General features: G+C 33.3%; 1 protein-coding gene across 1 annotated transcript in view; it reads right to left on the bottom strand.

Annotated features, from left to right (window-relative positions):
* The window catches only part of ADAMTS6 (ADAM metallopeptidase with thrombospondin type 1 motif 6), a 263,647-nt gene that overhangs the window by 46,906 nt on the left and 193,811 nt on the right, over positions 1-22,930 (bottom strand). The window contains exons 14-19 of the mRNA XM_045566295.1: positions 20,519-20,621; positions 7,912-8,045; positions 6,206-6,329; positions 5,605-5,685; positions 3,568-3,731; positions 2,994-3,132 (exon numbers count right to left, since the gene is read on the bottom strand). Coding sequence (XP_045422251.1) covers positions 2,994-3,132; positions 3,568-3,731; positions 5,605-5,685; positions 6,206-6,329; positions 7,912-8,045; positions 20,519-20,621 — 745 coding nt within the window. The remainder of the gene's footprint in view (positions 1-2,993; positions 3,133-3,567; positions 3,732-5,604; positions 5,686-6,205; positions 6,330-7,911; positions 8,046-20,518; positions 20,622-22,930) is intronic.

The raw sequence follows: 22,930 nt of genomic DNA on the forward strand, positions 1-22,930 counted from the left end.
TTCTTAACTGCAGATGAAGTTCCATGTACTGTTATGGAGAAGATGACTCTGGCTCTCTCTTTGATGAAGGTCCTGAGCCCTAAGGGACTTTACTTTCCTCAATGATAAGCTCCCTGCATTTAAAGAACCTGGAGTTAAACATGTAGATAAAACAACTTCAATAATTCAACTGTACTCTGTATTCTAGAAAATATTTTCCACTTATTCAAAGTAAAGAAAACAAAACAGAGGAGCTTGGTTTTACTTACCCATGCTAATTAAAATTATATCATCTCTCCTTGGCAATATATTTGCCCTACCCTATAGCAGTTATAAACTCTGATTTCCCACACTGGAAAGAACAAGCACAAATACATAATTGCCAAAATTCCTTTCACACCTTCACTTGCCTATAAACATTTATTGAGCACCTAATATGTTCCAGATATTGATCTAGGTGCAAAACGAGTCTAAAAAATGCATAGACTTCAGTGATGAGGACATGGATTCTATGTGTCTAGAGTGCTAGGTTTCAGTTTATTTGTCAGCCAAGAACAGTGGTATACAAACTTGAGCAAGCAACAGAATCACTTGAAATGCTTGCTAAAACAGAGGTTGCTGGGCCCCTCTTGGAGAGTTTCTATTCAGTAGGTTTGAAATGGGGCCCCCTACTTTAGCATTTCTAACAAGTTCCTATGTGATGTTGATGCCACTGGTCCAGGCACTATGCTTTGAGAACCACTTACCAAGAAAAATGGTAGCTCTTCATGCCATGCCTGCCAACTTTCAAGCACTGTATATCTCTATTCCAAAGAAGGTAATGGTCTTATGAATGCTCATAATCACTTACAACCAAGCAGAATTCAAGTTCCCAGAACCACTTCAAACAACTAAGGTAAGTAGCTCCAGAATTAAAGAAAGTATAAATAACAAGGAAGAGAAAACTGTCTTTCCAGGGGCTTTTCTCCCTCCCTGTTTTTCTTTGCATTCTCCTCTATCACAAGAAATCAGTTCTATTTTTCAATATAAGGATTATGGAAAAGAATAACACTCATCTAGATTTCTCACTTTTTTACTTCAATAAAATTATAGTTTTTCTTCCAAATCCAGCTATGATCTTTTCTTTTTTTGTTACACTATTTCCTTTCTGAACAAACAGAATCATAGGGTTGAAGGAACATTGAAAATTCACTTAATCCCTCCTTGGCCTCAGACAAGACTGTGTCTAAACCATCCCCAAATATAGCAATTTCAGCACAAAGAAGAACAGGCACTAAGAACTTCCCATTCAACATTCTGTCACATACTTGAAGATACTAATATGCTTCCTTGTAGCCTTTTTTTTCTCTAAGCAAATCAACCTCAATTTTAGACCTTCCTCATTAGATTTCCTAAACTTTAAATTATTTTGACTCTTCTTTAGAATTTTTTCTCATCTTACCTCAAAGTCTGACTTACACATGTTATGTTCTAATGAAGACTTTTTGTTTGTATATGGAAAGGGGAAAGTTAATTTATTGATTGAACAAAAGGAATTTAATTGAAACAAAAAATATATATAAATGCCACTAAAATATAATGTAATGGCATTCACTTGATCAATTAGTTGCAAATATCTTTTGTTCATTAAAAGAAATGGTAATGCCCTATGGTTTTTAAAACCTTACATTATAAATCACCAGCCATTTCACACATAAAATGGATGGTAACTAGAGATCTTTTAAGATGTCACAAATTATACAGAACCGTGTTTCATGACACTTCACACAGGAGAGAACTTTAACATATTATTATTCATTTGCTTTTTTGTTTTTCCATATTATATAGTCTTTACTATTAAAATTGGAGTTGTAGTTAATCAATGATTTAATTTCATATGAGACCAAAAATACTGAATTGATTATATGACAATCATTTCTCTGAAAATAATTTCTCTGATTCAAGCCTCAAGGATCGGAGTTGTTTAGAAATTCAGTGAATACAATGGAGTCTATGAGACATCATATGTTTCTGCACAGTTTAGAAAGGGAGTGTAGGTAATATACTGGATGACTCACTTTATTCTGACTTTGCCCATTCTAAATATCACTAATCAAAATTTAATCTTTGCTTTTGGAATGGTGGGGTGCTCCAGTCCAGCCCTAGGCCTGAGAGATAGGTTTGTTTCCTTGCCTATTGGGATCAAGGTGTACGGTGGAGGCGATGCATTTAGTCTCCAGAGAGAAGGAAGATGCTGCTTGCACAGCACTTCTACTCACCAGTCCATGCAGCAGCAAGGGTGTTGGCTTTGAAGGAAGCCAACTGTCCTGCTCTCCCAGCCAGAGGTAAAGAATTGCATTGGTGGCCACTAGAGGGAGGAGGATTAGGAATAGAGTAAATTGTAGGGAAAAGGCACCCATGAAAAACGCACATGGGACAACCAACACATCACTAACCACCGCCTAGTAGCTACCTCTCTTAGGGACTATAATGGGGTCAGTGTACATCATCACCCAGAGACCCAGACACCAGTCATTGTAGCATCCCAGTATATAGCCCCTTAACTTTGATGGCTGGCGACGGGAGTTTGAATAGGATTGTGGGTAACACACAAGCACACAAACACAAACACACAAGCACACAGACATACATTCTCATCCCCCATTACAAGAAGTTGCATCTGTGATGTCTGATTCTTGCTCATTTTCTTATTTAAAACTCTTGATGTTCTTTACCAAGAATGTGTTCACGAAAAGCAAATAGCCCACCTTCAAGATAGTCTTGGGAGAAGCACCAGCAGAGAAACTCATTGTGCCAAGACGTATTTTACCAACAAATCTGCACAAATTACATGAGGTTAAAAACAAACGGAATATAATATAATTAAAGCAAAGTTTCTTTTGCTAAATTACAGCTTGAAGCAAACCTGCAAGAAATGTTTCCAATTAGCTTCTTTAACAAACACAAAGCATAGCTCAGAATATGTTTTGCTCTCCATCTGGCCCTCTGGGTGGGCTGCCTAGTGGGTGTCTTACCTCCAGCGCAAGTAGCTGAGCATTCTGACCAAGGCTGGTGATTCCATGTAAAGCCAACTTCATTATCTCCACTGCCAGTTCGAGTGATGGGAACGTTGAACTTATATCTAATTCCCAAATTCTGTTCTTGAAGCAGAACCTGCCATTGAAAACAACTGGTGAGGACAATTAAAATACAATGAGCCTTCCTTCAGATATTTATTATTTGTTTTGAAGAAGAAAATGTCATAAGGCAAGACTTATAGGAAATTTAAGATAAGACACGTGCATTTACATCAAATTTTCTCCTTCCATTTTCATGGGTAGTTTGGAGCCATTTCTCTCATCTGTCTTGTTTGGTTACAAAAGTATTATTCAAGCAAGCATTGAAAAGATCAAATAGTCATATGGGAAGAGCACTATGGCCTTAAATCTGCACAGATTTTACACCCTTGGGCAAATCATTTTACCTTTATTTCCCTTAATTTCACCACTTGTAAAACACAGATTAAAAAATAAAAAAAAACCCTGCCCCTTCCTACCTCACAAGAGGGAATTACAAAGAGTAGAAATAAAATGGCAAAGACACATTTACCATGACAATGAGATTTTCTGATGTGGGACCTAGAGCTTCCAAAGATTCTGGTTCATCAGTTGGTCTTTTATAGTGAAAAGCTGTCCCAGCAACATCAAACTTCCTAGGCCAGTCAATAGTCCAGGCACCATTAATATAGTAATCATCTCCTTCAGATTTTAAAGCTAGAAAAAAAATCACAATCCACCTAAAAACGTGAAACTTCATTTACCAAATTGTCATTGATTAATTACTACAATAAAGTGTACAATAAATACATATTTTCATTTAAGAGATATGATTCTTGACCATTTTCTTAAGTACAAATTAAAATGGTAATTTTTATGTGATTGTTAAGAAGGTATTACTTAAGTATTTATGTCACTGATAAAAAGGAAAGCAAAATTTACCTGGAGGAATGAGCATGTGGAACTGGCAAGGAAATTTATGATAAAATGAGTAACTAGGATGGGAGTAAGGGTAGGGAGCAGACTTTCCTTTCCAAATATTAGAACAGTAATTAAACGAATATGGGGTGTGAAGAACTTGTCATACTGGCACACAGACTGATGGAGCAATCAAACCGGAGAGTTAAGAAATAGACCCAAGTATGGGAATTTAGTGTATGATAAAGGAAGTATCTTAAATTAGTAAAGGAAAGATAACAAGAAATGGGGCTAAGACAAAAGACTAGCCTTTTGGAAAAAAAAAAGTTGCTGAATTTATATCTCATTCTTTATATAAGAATAAATGCCATAATTCCACTCCTAGGTGTATATCCAAAAGAATTGAAAACAGGTACTCAAATACTTGCAAACACAAGTTAATAGCAGCACTATTCCCAATTGCCCAAAACAGAAGCAGCCCAAACGTTCATCAATGGATGAATAGATGAACAAATTGTGGCATATACAATACTATTGACTATTATTCAGCCATAAAGGAATGAAGTATTGATACATACTATGATAAACCTAAAAAACTTTAGCTAAGCAGAAAAGGCCATACAGAAAAGGTCATATTGTGTATGCTTCCATTTATATCAAATATCCTAAATAGGTAAAAATCCACATAGACAGAAAGCAGATTGGTGGTTACCAGAGGCTGGGGGATGGGAAAAATGAGGAGTAACTACTTAATGGATATGGGATTTCCTTTGGGATGAGGGAAATGTTTTGGAATATACTAAATGCCACTGGATTGTTCACTTTAAATGATTAATTTTGTGTAATGTGAATCTCACCTCAATAAAAACAAAGTTAAAAAAAGAGAAAAAATAATGCCAGATGAGTAAATATTTTAAATGTAAAAATAGTTAAATTACAAAAGTTAAACATGTATTTATCATGACTCATCCTTTTCATTCTTACGCATTTATCCAAGAGAAATGAAAATACATGTTCACACGAAGCTTGTTTGTGAATGTTTAAAGAAGCTTTATTTATAGCAGTTAAAATCTAGAAATGACCCAAATATCTATCAACAAATGAATAGATAAACAAATTATGGTAATCTACACAATAAAATACTATTTGACAATAGAAAGAAATGAACTTTGAACTCAACAATATAGATGAATCTAAAAACATGCTAAGTGAAAAAAGCAAGATGTAAGTATACGTACTGTATGAGCTCATTTACGTGAACTTCCAGAATAAGTAAAAATAATATATATAATGTCAAAAAATAGATCAATGTTTGTCTAAGACAAAGGCTGAGGCTGAGGGAATTTAACTGCAAAGGAGAATGAGACCTAGTTTTGGAATTATAGAACCGTTCCATACCTTGCTTATGGTATTTAGATGGATATAATTTAAAAATTATAAAATTTTTATAAAAAAATTGATTTAAAAAATAAAATAATCAACCCAGTGAACAGTAAGTAAGCCATTAAACTACTAATTATTCTGTATAGCATTTTACATGTGGTCCTATAAAAACTTGGAACTTCCTGCATTTTAGTATGAAATTGATCTACCTCAAAGCAACATGCCTTTTCCTTCATGATACGGTGCTGCTTTTCCTCATTAATTTTTAAAATTTGTCAAAATAACCTACCAATATAGTTCTTTGACATGGCTACTTCTCTGACTTCAATGTGAACAGAGCCTCTTGGTATCTGCACCACTTCCATGTAGCCTAGAACACAGAGATAGCCCGTATTAAGCAACCTCAGTCAGAAAATGAGTGCTTAGTAACCATTCAGTAACAATAGTTACCTTATTATTCCATCCTGTCTTTGATTTTGCATTTCATAAATTATGAAATATGTGCAAATTAGCCTTTGAGTTCATGAATACATTTCAGAGAAAAAATAATAGTCTTTTTCTCTAAAATTATTTCAAGATATACTTAAAGCCTCAACATGTATAATACTAGTTCATTTTTTTTTCCTCAACACATGCCCCTCATATCAATGCTCTTTGGGAATTCACATCTTAAAGAAACATGGCTAAATGAAGTCAAATAGAGAATAACATTTTCTTAAAATATCTTACAAGAAATTGCATTTAATTCTTAAAGGACTGAAGCAATTTGGCAAAAACATATTGTCTGCCTAAATAAAGAAATATAAAAATTGGAGGGGAGGGGAAACCAAGTGTTTTGGCTATTCCGAGTATACCAGAGGTGTGAGGAAGAGTTCTCTATACACACTCACCTCCTCTGGGCAACGAATCATTGAAGAACCCTTCAATGGCATCACATGTACTTCCATCTCCTCCACAGACTCGACATCTATCTTCCCTAGCATCAGATCCCAAAATATTATCGCAACCTACATGCTGAAAACAGAGAAGAATATTCAGTGTGTCAATAAGAGAAATTCTTGGAATAACTAATCATATACATATAACTTATTTATCTACTTCTTTTCCCAGTAAAAGAAATCAAAATAAGAAATACTTTCTTCTTTCCAATTTATCTTCACTCTCCAGTTAAGTCCCAGCTAACATTTTTCAACATGCAAATTTAAAGAAAAAAAATTCTGATTCCCCAGGAATGTATGTCTATATTTCTAACCTAGACCTCTTCTTCATTTATTGATACCATGCTCTAATTCTTAAAATATTTTAATTGGTTACCAATAGGCTCTTACTTATACCTTCAATTAAGAAATTTAAGAACTAAGAAAAATGGCATACTGTATGGTTCTATACAGTAATAGCAGTGCCATAATGTTCCTGACTGAGCATTACGGCTTGTCCTTTCTAAACCACTGGCTTTTTCTAACTATCCAATTGCTAGTGCCTAAGATTATTTGTGGAATTCATACCTGGCTAAATCTTTCAAAATGAAGACCTATTTCCACTAGCTGAATAAAATTGCCATAAACAAAAACGAAATGTAAGCACGCAATTTAAGAAGCTAAAATTCCACCTTTTAATTTTGCATTTAATCATAAAAATGTAGATTTTCTATATATATTTGATACATACTGTGGCATGTAAGCATGCACATTTGACCTACAGCCATTGATAGTACACATGTAATCCCTGAATAAAGACTGTACCTGGGTCTTTGTTATCTGAAAAAACTTGAATACTGTCACAAAAATAACTTTTTCTTCAAGAAAGTAAAGTAATCCCCCATAAACATGCACACACAAACTGGACCATCAGATATGTATGGAGATAAGCAGCCAGAAGAATAGAAACTTTTCAAAGAAATTATGAGACTAAGTAAAGTAGACAGTACTTTTTATCTCTTCTTTCTCACTTTGTTGCACTTAATTTTGTGCTTTTCTTTAAAGAGTGGGTTTTGTGGCTTTTCTTATTATGACAAGATTGATATACGGGTCTAGGAAAATAGCATAGATTTGCTCCTACAATTCCCAACTAGTCTGATTCATTCCCTAATGTAAATGTTTTAATAAGATAAAGACTAACACTATAATGAAAACCATTGTAAATGCTTCAAAGAAAGATAAAGTAGGAGGAGCATAACTATTTCATACTTTGAGGAAGAATTATGCTATGAAATATATCAAATAATCTTCTAATGAGAACATATGGTAGCCATATAAATAAGAGCTCAATCCTTATTCCCTCTTTTTCTATCATCTTATTTGTAAATAGAACAGAAGAAAAACGGAAATTAAAGTTCAAAATATTTTTATACCTCTTGTAATCATTATAAACATAACTAGAATACCACAATATACCACATATGAATGGCACTTGGATATGAATGGGTCATTCCACCTTTAACTACTTATGCTGTCATCCTTAATGAAAACTGAAATTCTCTAAAATGTGGCTCTTTTTTTAAAAAACTGAACATATTAATAGTATTAATTAGGAGTACTATCTAGAAAAAGACAGAACTCTCATAAACCTCAACAAAAAGGAGCAAAATTTGAGCAACCTTGCATTCTCCATTAATACAGATGTCCAGTGAATCGGCATTGCACTGGGTCCCATCGATCACTGCAGGGGCACGTTCAGTGTAGAAATTGTAACCTTCAGCCAGGCAGTTTAATGCACAAGGTTTTACCCCACCTGGACAAATTACAGTAGAAGAGAAAGAATTGGAATAATTCTAATGAACAGTGATTGTATTATCCACAGCAAATTTATAATTCATATAGATATCATTTCCTGACTGTATACCTAAATGTGTAAGTTTCTTTCCTCTCTTTCTAAAATTTCACACTTACTTTCACTGCTTGTGCAACTTAAGGGAGGAACTACTCAGTGGCTTTAAGGTTTAAAATTTTCACATATTTCCATTAGGTATTTACAATATATTTTAGGGCAAAAGGGATCACAGTGGAGATAACTGAATGTTTAAGAAAAATGGATGAAAGAAATACAATTTTAAAAAACAAAGCAAGGAAATCAAGTTTAAGGACTCTTGAAATAATAACCTTGTATAGCGAAGAGGAATTTCTGCTACATACGTTACTGAAGCTGATACAAAAATTCTGCTACGTCAAGCAAGGATATGGTAATTGTAAAATAAAACTAAATTTGTACCTGCCTTAAACATATAAAAAATTCCATGAACTTGGCTTTAGCATGGAGACAAATTCTTGTGAGATTAGAAAATCAAAAATGAAATTAATTATAGCATTAAATTTGAATAGTTCTTATGAGGTTAATAAATCAAAGATAAATATTAAATACAATATTACATTTGAATAATTAAAACAATATGTAATTTTATTTGTGAATACAAATAATAACTTGGGCATTTTCATTTTGTGATTGAAATTTCTATTTTTTAAGGTTGAAGTGAAAAATAAGCATAAATAATAGCAATGTTTAAAAATAGTACATATCCTAACTTTACAGTATATTTAAAAAATAGCAATAAATGTGGATTTATTGTACTGAACACAGCACATGAGAAAGCTACTATTTATAAATATGTAATGGTTAAAATTATGACTTAAAATACATTCTTTTGGAACTTTATTTCATGAACTTTAAAACACTTTTACCTTGTCTAATTAAACTGACAAAATTTCTCTTTTAAATAAAGAAGACTACTTCTAGTAAAAAAAATAAAGCAGACAGATGAAATGACATGCCTAGGTCTCAGTGAAGTTCTTAGAAATCAGGTTTCTTCATGTTGAAGGTATGTAAAAGAGGAAAACAGACTGAGTGGTAGAGTCAATGATAAATTAGAGAGAGCACATTCCACTAAAGGAGATCACTGTTACAGGTGAATGCTGTCATGCAAGAAGATGGCCCATTATTGTTAGACATTCTGTTTTTTCAAGAAAAGATAAAAACCTAAATTTTTTCAATGTAAATTCTTCTAAATTTTAAGTGTTGCCAACTGATTCAAACTTTTCAAAAATACTGTGGAGGCTAAAATATATATGTAGTTAAAAACTGGTCCCTTAACTGCCAGTCCTCTGGCCTAAGTCCATGTTTTTTTTCATTTTTAATGTTTATAGGCTATAGAGCTTCTCTATAACTAAGAATGTTATTTTTAAGCTTATGTTAATGATAAATTTTGCTATACTGAGCACAGAAATGACAACTAATAAAATAATTTCTCCCTGAACTGATAATCAAACTATTTATATTTATTTTTATGAGAGTCTCATGAATAAAATCACTATAAATTTCCATGAATCTTACTGGGATTTTTTTGATTACTACCCAATATAGTTCTGTTCAGACTTTTTATTGTAATGCTTTGGAATTTAATACAGTATTTTATGTACCAGGCTTTAAAAAGAGAACCTGAGTCTTCTGTTTATTCAATTTTAACATAAGTCATATAAGGTAATATTTCATAGGTAGAACATATAAATACTATGGTTGTATTCCTTAGCCCACTACACTACATAATAAAAATGGAAATAAATTTCTTCTGTTTACTGCTGAAGATGTGTTCAGCTTGTGCTGCTATAATGAGCTTTCATAAGAAGTATCACTTAAGTGACATCAACAAGGTGGTAGAAGAGGAGCTTTCTACTGTCATCTCCCTGCAGAAGCACGGATTTTGACAACTACCCACAGATAAGAGGAGTACCTTTGTGGGAGTCCAGGAGTCCAGCAGAGAAGTTCCAGCACACCATTGGAGAAAAAAATCCAAGAACAGACACGTTGAAGAGGTTAAAGAAGAACAGTTTAACTTTACCTACATCACATCTCCCTGAAGGCAGCACAGCTCAGCGAAAAGAGACACCCCCTCAATCCATAATTTCTCCCACAGGGGAAAGTGAGAGCACAGAGAGTGAGCACTTGGCTCCCCTAGCTGTGTGGGACAACGACCAAGAGGTCTACTTCTTTCTTGCCTAATTCAGAATACTGATTGGCATAGCTAAGTGCTTGGAAGAGGCTGGGAGCAGAGAAGACAGGCCACAGACCCAACTAAGTGCTCTGCAAACTCTATTGGGAAGCCAACCCATGAGCCACTTGAGATGTTTTGCCTATTGGCACCCCTCCCTCAACTAGCTCATGGGCACCACAAAAACTCTGTGTGCCTTAGCACCCCGCTCCCCAGCTCCCTAGGTTGGCAGCCCGAGCATGTTCTTATGGACAGTGAGTGCAAGCGTTTCATGCAGACAGCCAGCTTGACTTTTCAGGACTGGGAGAAGGCACACAATTCAAGCATTTTAGGGCATCATCCCAGCAAAAACAAACAGGAAGCTCCTAGCACCTGGCCCAGCTTTGCAGGATCCTGAGAGGGCATACAATCTTAAGAATTCTTCCCCAAGAGAGAACAAGAGGTGTGCAGTAGGTGCACCCATAGAAAAGGTCTGAGAGAATCTCAGAATCCCCAGCTGGGCTGTTTGATGAAGATGTTTCTCTCAGGGAGCCAGTTAATAAAGACTAGAGGAGAAAACTGCTTCTCCAAATGCAAAGACAGCAATTACAAGACATCAATCAATAAAAACAATTTAAGAAAACATGACACCACCAAAGGAACACAATAATATTCTAATAACTAAACCAAAGAAATGCTGATCTATGAATGACCTGAAAAGAATTCAAAATAATTGTTTTTAGGAAGCTGAGGGAGCTACAAGAGAACACAGATCAACAACTCAATGAAATTAGAAAAGCAATGCATACACAAAATAGGAAGTTCAATAAAGAGACAAAAATTATTTTTTAAAAAACCCCAGAAATTCTGGAACTAAAGAATACAATGAATGAAATGAAAAATGAAATAGTGAACATCAACAGTAGACTTAAAAAAATAAAAAAAAAAAAAGTAGACTTAAGCAGAAGAAAGAATCTATAAACTTGAAGAAAGGTCATTTTAAAACATTCAGTCAAAGAGGGAAAAAAGAAAAAAAAATGAAAAGGAATGAAGAAAGCTTATAGGATTTATGGGAAACCATAAAGAGAGCTAAAATTTAACATTATAGGAATCTCAGACAGAAAAGAGAGTGGAAGGGGAATAAGGTTTATTTAAAGAAATAATGGCTGAAAACTTCCCAAATCTGGAGAGAAATATGGACATCAAAGTACATGAAGTTCAAAGGTCTCCAATAAGGTTCAACCCAAAGAAGACTTCACATACTATAATCAAATTGTCAAAAATCAAAGACAAAGAATTCTGAAAGCAAGCAAAAAGAGGTTCATTACATACAAGAGAACTCCACAGGTCTACTAGCAGATTTCTCAGCAGAAACCTTGCAGATCAGGAGAGAGTGAGATGATATATTCAAAGTGCTGAAAGAAAAAAAAAACTGCCAACCAAGAATACTTTACCTGGAAGAGTTGTCCTTCAGAACTGAAGGAGAGAGAAAGACTTTCCCAGACAAACAAAAGCTGAAGGAGTTCATCACCACTAGACCTGCCATACAAGAAATGCTAAAGGGAGTTCTTCAAGCTGAAACGAAAGGATGCTAATTAGTAACATGAAAATATATGAAAGTATAAAACTCATTGGTAAAGGTAAGTATCTAGTCAAATTCAGAATGCTCTAGTGCTGTCATAAAGGTGTGTAAATCACTTAAAACTCTAGTATGAAAGCTAAAAAACAAAAATATTAAAAATAACTATAGCTACACTAATTTGTGAGTGGATACACAATATAAAAAGTTGTAAATCATAACATCAAAAATATAAAATGGGAAGATTAAAAGTGTAGATTTTTTTGTATGTGTTGGAAGTTAAGTTATTAACAACTTAAAATAGACTGTTATAACTATAAGATGTTAGGCTTATGGTAACCACAAAGGAGAAACCTGTAGGAGATACACAAGAGAAAGAGAAAGAAATCAAAGCATACTACTACAGAAAATCATCCAATCGCAAATGAAGACAGCAACAGTAAGAAATAAACAAAAAACCTACTAAAGAGCCAAAAACAATTGACAAAATAGCAAGTCCTTACCTAACAATAATTATTTTAAATGTAAATGGATTAAATTCCCCAATGAAAAGAAGAGGAAATGGATTAAAAAAAACGAGTGGTTTGAATGGATAAAAAAACAAGACCTAATTATATATTGCCTTCACTTCAGATTTAAGGACACAGAAGACTAAAAGTGAGGGGATAAAAAAAAGATACTCCATGCAAATGGAAACCAAAATAGAGCAGGGGGAGCTATATTTAAAGGAGAAAAAATAGACTGTAAGTTAAAAACTGTAACAAGAGACAAAGAAGGTCACTACATAATGCTAAAGGGGTCAATTCATCAACTGATTACAATTTACAATTATAAATATATATGTACCCAACATTGGAGAACCTAAATATATAGAGCAATTATTAAGAGATGCTAGGAGTAAAAGACAGTAATATAATAATAGAGGACTTTAATAGTCTACTTTCAACAATGGGTAGGTCATCCAGACAAAAAATCAAAAAGGAAACGGTGGACTATACTTTAGAGTTAATGGACCTAAAAGATACATAGAACATTCCATCCAAAAGCATCAAAATGTATCCTCTCAGGCACACATGGAAAATTCTCCAGGATACATCATTTGTTAGGCCACAAAACAAGTCTTCACATATTTAAGACTGAAATGATACCAACCATTTTTCTGACCACCATGGTATGAAACTAGAAACCAGTAACAGAAAGAAAACTGGAAAATTCACAAACATATGAAAATTAAACAACATGCTCCTGAACAAGCAACAGGTCAAAGAAGAAATCAAAAGGTAAATTTAAAAATATCTTAAGTAAAAACAGAAACACAACATTCCAAAATTTACAGGATGTTGCTGAAGCACTTCTAAGAGGGAAGTTTATAGTGATAAATGTCTACATGTAAAAAAAAGATTTCTAATATACAACCTAACTTTACATCTCAGGGAACTAGAAAAAGAACAAACTAACTCCAAAATTAATAGAAGAAAGGAAATAAAGATCAGAGCACAAATAAATGAAATAGACTTGTTCACAAAAATATAGAAAAGATTAATAAAACTGAGAGCTGTTTTTTTTAAAAGGTAAATAAAATAGACAAATTTTTAGCTAGACTAGGGAAAAAAGACAGAAGACTCAAAGAAAATCAGGAATGAAAGAGGAGACATTAAAATTGATACCAGAGAAATACAACTGATCATAAGAGACTACTATGAACACTTCAGGGCTATCCAAATTGGCTAACCCTGAAGATATGACTAAAGTCGTAGAAACGTTCAACCTACCAAGACTGAATCATGAAAAAATAGAAAATCTAAACAGACCAATAACAATTAAGGAGATTAAACCAGTAATCAAAAATCTCTCAATAAATAAAAACCCAGAACCTGATGGCATAGCTGGTGAACTATACCAAAATAGTAACAGTTTTTCTCAGACTCTTTCAAAAATTTGTGGAAGAGAGAACACTTCCAAATTCATTTTATGAGGCCAGCATTGCCCTGATTACCAAGTCAGATAAGGACATTAACAGAAAAGAAAATTACAGGTCAATATCCCCGATGAACACAGATGCAGAAAATTTCAGTAAAATACTAACAAAACTGAATTACACAGAACATTAAAGGATCACTCACCATGATCAAGTAGGATTTATCATGAGAATGCAAGGATAGTTCAGCAAATCAAAAAATGTGATACAACAATTAACAGAAGGAAAGACAGAACCCAGATGACTTAAATGTAAGAACTGAAACTGTAAAACTACAAGAAAACATAGGGGAAAAGCTCGCAGACATAGGTCTTGGCAATGATTCTCTTGGATATGACACCAAAATAATAGACAACCAATACCAAAATAAACAAATGGGACTATATCAAACTAAAAAGTTTCTGCAAAGCAAGGAAACAAGCAACAAAATGAAAAGTCAACCCACAGAATGGGAGAAAATATTTGCAAACCATATATTCAATAAGAGGTAAATATTGAAAGCATATAAGGAACTTATAAAAAATATATAACCTGATTAAAAATAGGCAAAGAACATGAACAGACATTTTTCTAATCATCAGGGAAATGCAAATATAAACCATAATGAGATATCAGCTCACATCTGTTAAGATGGCTATTATCAAAAAGTCAAAAGATAACAAGTGTTGGTAAGGATATGGGGAAAAGGAAACCCGTATACATTGTTGCTATGAATGTAAACTGGTACTGCCATTGTGGAAAACAGTATGGCGGCTCCTTCAAAATTTAAAAATAGAATGACCATATGAGCCAGTAATCTCACTTCTGGGTATATATCCGAAGGAAATAAAATCACTATCACGAAGAAGTATCTACTCATGTTCATTGCAGCATTATCCACAAACAGGCAAGAAATGGAAATAACCCAGTGTGTTAACAGATGAGTGCATAAAAAAATTATGATGTATACTTATAATGCAATATTATTCAGTCTTTAAAAAGAAAGCCTGTCATTTGAGACAACATAGATGAACCCAGAGAATATTACGCTAAATGAAATAAGACAGACACAGAAAGACAAATACTGCATGACCTCACTTATATATAGAATCTAAAAAAAGTCAAACTCATAGAAACAGAGAGAAGGGTAGTTATCAGGGGTTGGGCCACGTGGGGGAATAGGGAAGTATTAGTCAAAAGATACAAATGTTTTGTTATAAGAGAAATAAGTTCTGTAGATCTAATATATTATAGTTAATAATAATATGTACTTGAAATCTGCTAAGAGACTAGATCTTAAGTATTCTCATCACACACACAAAAAATGTAACTATGTAAGGTAATGGATACGTTAATTAGCTTGATTACAGTAATCATTTCAGATACATGTATATCAAAACATGTACACTTTATACAATTTTTTTGTAAATTGTACTTTAATGAAGCTGAAAAAAAAGAGGTATGGATGTTAATTCAGAAAGGATGTAAAAGAATTCTCTAACTGAAGGGGCATATTAATCAATTACCTCAGGTTAAATCTTATTATTTAGGGTTAATTCACTATGTACAAAATTATATCTAATAGACAGTAATTATTAAATCTGTGAATTATTTCAGACACTTCTCCTGCACCAAGACAGAACAATCTCAAATGTATATGCACCTACTAAAAATGATTCAAATACATAAAGCAAAATCTTACATAAAAAGAAAGCAAAGCCATAAAATAGTTGGAGATTTTAACACACCTCTCCCAATAATTGATAGAAGAACTAGAGCAGAAAAATACACAAGATTGAACAACATTCTCAGCCAAGTTGACCTCATGGATATCTATAGAACATTGTATATCTAATAACTGCAGAAAACACATTATTTTCAAATATGCATAGAACATTCACCAAGAATATTCTCTAATCTTAATGAAATTCAATTATACATGAATAACAAAAAGACATCTAGAAAATCTCAAATATATGGAAATTAAAATAACACAGTTCTAAGTAACTCAGAGGTTAAATCACAATGTAAATAAAATATTTTGAAGGAAATAAAAATACAACATAAATTCTGTGAATGCAAAAAAGCAAAATGAACTGACAAGGAGGAAATAATAAATATAAGAGCAAAAATTAAAAATTAGAAAAAAGACAAATTAAAGAGAAAAGTACTAAAGCCAGAATTTGGTTGTTTGAAAAGATTAATAAAATTGATAAACCCCAAGGAAGACTGATCAAGAAAAACAGAGAAAATACAAATTGTCAATATTAGAAATGAAAGAGGATATATCATTACAGACTTTATAGATGCTAAATATGATAATAAAAGAATGCTATGATCTATTTTGTGTCAATAAATTGGACAACATGTATGTAACAAAAATTTCTTAAAGACACAAAATCAAAAAGTCAAACAGAAGAAATTTTTTAAAAAAACTTGAATATCCCTTTATCTGTTAAAGGAGCTGAATTTTTAAGAAAAAACATTTTCACAAAGAAAATACCAAGGCTGGTGGTTTTACTAGTGAGAGCTATTATAAGGAAGAAATAATATCACTCCTAAAACTCTTTCAAAATAAGTAAGGATTCTACTTTGGAAAGCCGGAGTATCACTGATACCAAAACTTGCCCAAAATATCACATGAAAAATATTTACAAATCAGTATCTTTTATGAATATAGATGTAAATATCCTTAATAAAACATTAGCAATTAAAGTAAATCCAATAACACATAAAAAATGACATATCACTATCACACAGGGTTTTATCCTGGGAATATAAGATGAGTTTGAGATTGTAAAATCTATGAAGTCATTCAGCATGTTAATAGAATAAAGAAGAAAAAAATACAATACATGCATAAATTATATGGGAGGGCCAATCTAGTACATTAGGCAAGAAAATGAAATAAAAGGCATAAAGATTGAAATAGATCTCTATTTCCAGATAACATGACTATTTACCAAGAAAATGATAAGCATTTACAAAATAACTGTTAAAACATAGGAATTTAGAAAGGTCACAGAATACAAAGTTAATATACAAAAATCAATTTTACTTTTGCATACTAGTGAAAACTATTGAAAATGAAATTTTCAAAAGTCTTATTAATGATAGTGTCAAAAAACATAAGTTACTCAGGAATAGATTTAATAACAGATGTATAGAACCTTCCACATAAAACTAGAAAACATAGTTGAGAGAAATTAAAGACGACATAAATAAATGGAGAGCTATACCATCTTCATAAACTGGAAAATTCAGTATTATGAACATCTCAGTTCTCCCTCAATTGATCTATGGATTCAAAATAATACCCAAATCATAAGCCCAGCAGGTTTTTCTGTCGACATTAACAACTGATTCTAAAATTTATATGGAAATCCAAAGCAGACAGACTATCTGAAGAACTCTTGAAAAAAGATCAAAGTTAGTGGGACTTATACAACCTGTGTTCAAGACTATACAGTTACAGTAGTCAAATCAGTGTGGTACTGGCATAGGATTGAAAAATGGATCTATGAAACAAAACAGAAAATCCATAAGTACACTACAAATACACACCATACTAAAAATTATTTTGAGAGAGATCATTGATGTAAATGTAAGGCTTTTAGAATAAAACATAAGAGAGTATCTCTTGAGTTTAGGTAGGTAAATATTTCTTAGGACACAGAACACAATAACCATACAGAAAAATTATTGAAAATTGAAAAATTAAAAACATATATACCACAAAACACCATTAAAGTAATACGAAAGCCATAGACTATGACAAAATATTTGTAAAACTTATCTGAGAAATGACTACCACTTGAAAAGATAAATAACCCAATTTAAAAATAAGATTTGAATGGACAGTACAAAAGAAGATATATAAATGGCCAATAAGTACATGTAAATATGCTTAACATAGTCAACCATCAGAAAATGAAAAATTGAAACTTCCTTGAGACACCACTCTATCCTCACCAGGAGACTAAAACCACCAAATGTTGGCAAGGATGTGTACCAAATAGAATCCTCATACATTGTTGGTGGGAGTGTATGGTGCAATCACTTTGGAAAAACATCTGGCAGTTTCTTTTAAAACTAAACTCACACCTACCCTGTTGCCCAGAAATTCCATTCCTAAGTATTTACCCAAGTGCAATGAAAACATATGCTCACAAAAAGATTGTACATAATTGTTCATAGCAGCTTATTCATAACAGCTAAAAACTAGAAACAACCCAGGTGTCCATCAATAGCAGAAGGAAAAAACAAACTGGTTACTACAATGGAATACTGCTCAGCAATAAAAAGGAAGGAAATTTTTTTTTTTTTTTTAAGACACAGAGTGCTCAGGCTGGAGTGCAGTGGCTATACACAGGCCCCATCCACATACTGATCAGTGGGGGAGTTTGGACCTCCTCTGTTTCTGACCTGAGGTGGTTTACCCCTCCTTAGTCAACCTAGTGGCCCCTCACTCCCAGAAGGACACAATATTAATGCCAAACTTAGTGCCAACAGCCAATCAGCATAGCACACTACTGCTCATAACTCCTGGGCTCAAGCAATCCACCTCAGCCTCCCAAGTAGCTGGGACAACAGGTACGTGCCACTGCACCCAGATATAACCAACTACTTTCTATTAATATATACAACAATGTGGATAAATCTCAAAAACATCAAGCTTAAAGAAGACTTACACAATAGAGTGTATACGGCATAATTTTATTTATATGAAGTTTTGGAAAGGCAAAACTAAACTATGGTGAGGAAAAAAAAATCACAACAATGGTTGCTTCTTAGGAGGAGTAGATAGAGGCAGCTAATCACTGCAAAGGACTATAACGACTTTTATGGACCCAATGTGTTCCCCCAAAATTCATATGTTCAAATCCTAACCCCCAGTGTGAAGGTGGGGCCTTTGGGAGGTAATAAAGGTCATGAGGGTTATGAATGGGATATGTGCCCTTATAAAAGGGACCCCAGAGAGCTCTTTCCTCCTCTTTCTGCCACGTGAGCATACAATGACAAGGTGGCAGTTTGCAACCCAGAGAAGGGCCCTCACCAGAATGCAACCATTTGGCACCTTCATCTCAGATTTTCAGCCTCCAGAAACTGTGAGAAATAAATTTCTAGTTTTTAAGACCCCCAGCTTATGGTAATTTGTTACAGCGCTCTGGACTGCCTAAGACAATGACAATGAGAATTTTGCAGATAATGGTAATGTTGTATATCTCAATAGGGATTTACAAGTATATGCATTTGTCAAAAGTCAGGAAAAGTACAGTTAAGATGTGTACATTTCATTGTATGTAATCTTACCTCAAAAGAAAAAAGTAAACAAATAATTGAACTGTGGTTAATGTTTTATGCATGCTTAAGTATTTAGAGGAAAGCATAATTAATGACTGTAATTTACTTTGAAATATATAAAAATAAGAGATTAATAAATAGAAAGATGTATAGACATGTATAAAGTATAGCAAAATGTTAATGGTAGAATCTTGGTGGTGAATATACAGTGTCACTGTAAAATTCTTTTAATATTGCTCTACTGGATAATTTTTAAAGTAAGATGTTAGAAAAACAAACAATAAATATTTCTTAAATGTATATTTATACCTAATGGGCACTACATATACTATACAGATGATAGTTACACAAAAAGCCCAGACTTCACCACTACACAATAAATCCATGTAACAAAACTATACTTGTATCCCCTAAATCAGAAATAACAATAATAAAAACATTTTTTAAAAGTATACTCAATTTTTCCAAGAGAAAATTTCAACAAAATTTTATATTTTCTAGTTTGTATTTTGGGAGTATACAAAAAACTTCTGGTTACTGAACAATTAATACTAGATATGTGCCCAAATTAAAGAGGAAAAATGTTTCCTAACTCTGAAAAAGAATCTGTGGAAATATCCTTGGTTTTTGATTAAGAAAGAACAGAGACTTTCCAGATTTATATTGTCATAATTTGTTTTAGGGTGATAATTGCAAATATTCAAAGACTATAATGTAATTTACATGTAACTCAAAGAAATCTCAAGCAGAATTCAAAAGTATTATATGGTTTTTTTTTTTTTTTTTTTTTTTGAGACAGAGTCTCACTCTGTTGCCCAGGCTAGAGTGAGTGCCGTGGCGTCAGCCTAGCTCACAGCAACCTCAAACTCCTGGGCTTAAGCGATCCTACTGCCTCAGCCTCCTGAGTAGCTGGGACTACAGGCATGCGCCACCATGCCCAGCTAATTTTTTTCTATATATATTTTTAGTTGGCCAGATAATTTCTTTCCATTTTTAGTAGAGACAGGGTCTCGCTCAGGCTGGTCTTGAACTCCTGACCTCGAGCAATCCACCCGCCTTGGCCTCCCAGAGGGCTAGGATTACAGGCATGAGCCACCGTGCCCGGCCTCAAAAGTATTATATGGTTTTGATGTGCAGATATCCTTTCTAGGAATTTTGTACCTTGTTAAACAGAATTAAGTTTTAAGAAATGATTTGTGATAATCTGTACTAACGTATAAACTTCATTATAGGGAAACTAAAACATGAGACCTTTATAGTACTATAGGCACTTTCCTGCTTTTATTTGCCAACACTGATTTTAACTAGTATGTGCGTGAATGTATGTGCATGTTTGTATGTATTTATATACTCTTTTATATTTGCAAAGCTCTCAAGCATGATTGCTCTGCCAGGTTATACATTACCTCCAGTATAGGGTTTCCAGTTATAATACTTTCCCCGGAAAGGCATATTGTCAAAGTCTGCACACTGTTTCTCTCGAAAATCTCGGGAACCCAAAGGGCATGGCTAAAATAAAATAAAATCATGAATGGTACGATTGTTGGGAAATACCAAAACCAAGGAGCAATGTCCCTAAAATTAAAATTGCCTGAACTCCATCATATTAACTTACTACCTTACTCTCAGGCTACAATTCTGGCATTTGCTTTACTGTTCTACAGTCAGTATTCAGATAGACGTGTTTGAATTGTAATCTTACTTACAGAAGTAATTTAAACAAAGTTAAATGTTAGTTCCATATAACTCTACACTCAGATACATGTCATAGTCCTGTTTGTAATCAATCTATCAGGTATCTCCTTATAAACATACATTAAGAACACATGAAAAAACTAAAACACAAAATCCTTTTTGGTAATAGTATTTGAGGTCTAGTTGCCATAGCTATTCCCAGATTTTTATTTTAATGAATCAAGAGGCAGGTTTATGGTTTGTAAGACGACATTCAGCACTATTAATTGTGATTTGGACCCCTACTACTATAGCTGTTTACTGTCTAGCAATGACAAAAAAACTCCCATATTTTAAATGTGGACTAACTAGGCAAAATGCTAGTCCTCAAGGCTAAACAACTTCGAATTCAAGGAAATTGGATTTATTAAGATTTACATTTAATCTATTAACATCACAGAAAATAAATTACTAAATAGTCCAAAACATGTAGATGTGTTGGGGGTGGGGGAGGATATTGAGAGGGTGAAGAGAGGATTATTTGTTTTTAAACATTTGGAATGCTTCTTCTACTTTTCTAATTGTTTGAAGAAAAAATTCTTACCAAACTAGCTAGGTTTAGATTCCAAATACCTCAGGGTCATCCTAACTCAACCTTTAAGTTCACAAGAATTATAACATCTCACAGTGTTTGAATAATATGACTACAACTGACTTATCTTTTAGAGTTCTGCAGCTATAGTACTTAAAAACTAAAGTTAATGATTTTGAAACTCTGAGAAAACATCCCCATTAAATATGGAAGAATAGAATATGTCATTAGATAAAATTCTTAATTGTGACTAAATGACAAGTATGTTACAGGCATTCTCAGAGATCATTTTAAGGGCTTTTTACTATCTTCCCTTGGATCTCTACATTTGCTTTGTATAGTTTTCTGAGCTCAGTACATTGTAAAGAATCCCTTTTAAAACATGTGCAATAATAACAGACCACAAATGTGCAATGTGCAAATATCTCTGTGGTCATCGTTACCTCCGATAGCCTATGCTTCAAACCTTTACCATATTAAGTCCAAAGCCTCCGATTCTGAAAATAGTGGCAGTAGGTCCATATTGTGTTATGAGCCCTGCATTTTAAAATATTTTCAGCACATTTAAATATGATACTCCAATGCCAAACCTAATGATTCTTGTCAAATTACCGTTCTTGCTTGCCTTTAAAAAAAAAACAAAACCATTTACCAAAGGCTACATGGTGTATCATGTTGGAAGGATATGCTTCCAGGGTCTTTTGTTTCATAGTCTGCTAATTTGTGGATCTTTGGGATGTTTTAGATTAGAGGAATTCCTTCCTTTTCTAGCTATTTTCAGGGAATCCCACATAAGGACCAAAATTGTCAGTGGCTTTTGCAACACAGCAAGACTACTTTTTAAAGCAAATATCATCAATTTTTTAAAAAATACACATAATTTGAATTTTAGCTGTAAGTTTTCACATAATACTTAAGCATTTGTGAAACACAAACCACCTAAAAGTTCATCTAAACATGGCTTTCAATACAGTTAAAGGAACAAGATAAAAATGGAAAAACTACAGGACTATTTAAGGCAATATAAATAGCATATGACAGCACGTTACAAGTTGTCTATGGGTGCTATATATAGGTGAAAGATCAACATGTCATGTGATCAGCTAGGGAAATATTGGTTGAGAAAGAAAATTTTGAGCATGCACCAAAGTATGATAAGAATTGTGCTAGCTAAGAAAGAAAAAAGACTTGGAGTGGGAGACTATGAAGAATGAAGCCAAGTAAAGCCTTGGGGACAGGAAGAAAAAGGTCATATATTGGGAATGGTTGGAAAAAGGCCATCCTAGATAAAAGAGAGAAACATAAGAGGAAATGACATTTCACATGTATAAGCACTGATACATAAAAAAGCCCTTGAATTAATAAACTAAAACATCATGAGGGCCATTCGCTTAAAGGCAAACCAAACAAAAATGCTGTTTTTTAGTATCTTCTAATGATTCTCCTAAATAGAAGAAAAGTAAAATGTCCAGTACGAAGATATTACTGTTTAATGAAACACTTGGGTAACATTTCATAAAATTTCTGATCTACTCTTTTCCTGTGATAACCA

This window comes from Lemur catta, chromosome 12 (genome assembly GCF_020740605.2).
Source record: "Lemur catta isolate mLemCat1 chromosome 12, mLemCat1.pri, whole genome shotgun sequence".
Taxonomy (NCBI): Eukaryota; Metazoa; Chordata; class Mammalia; order Primates; family Lemuridae; genus Lemur; species Lemur catta.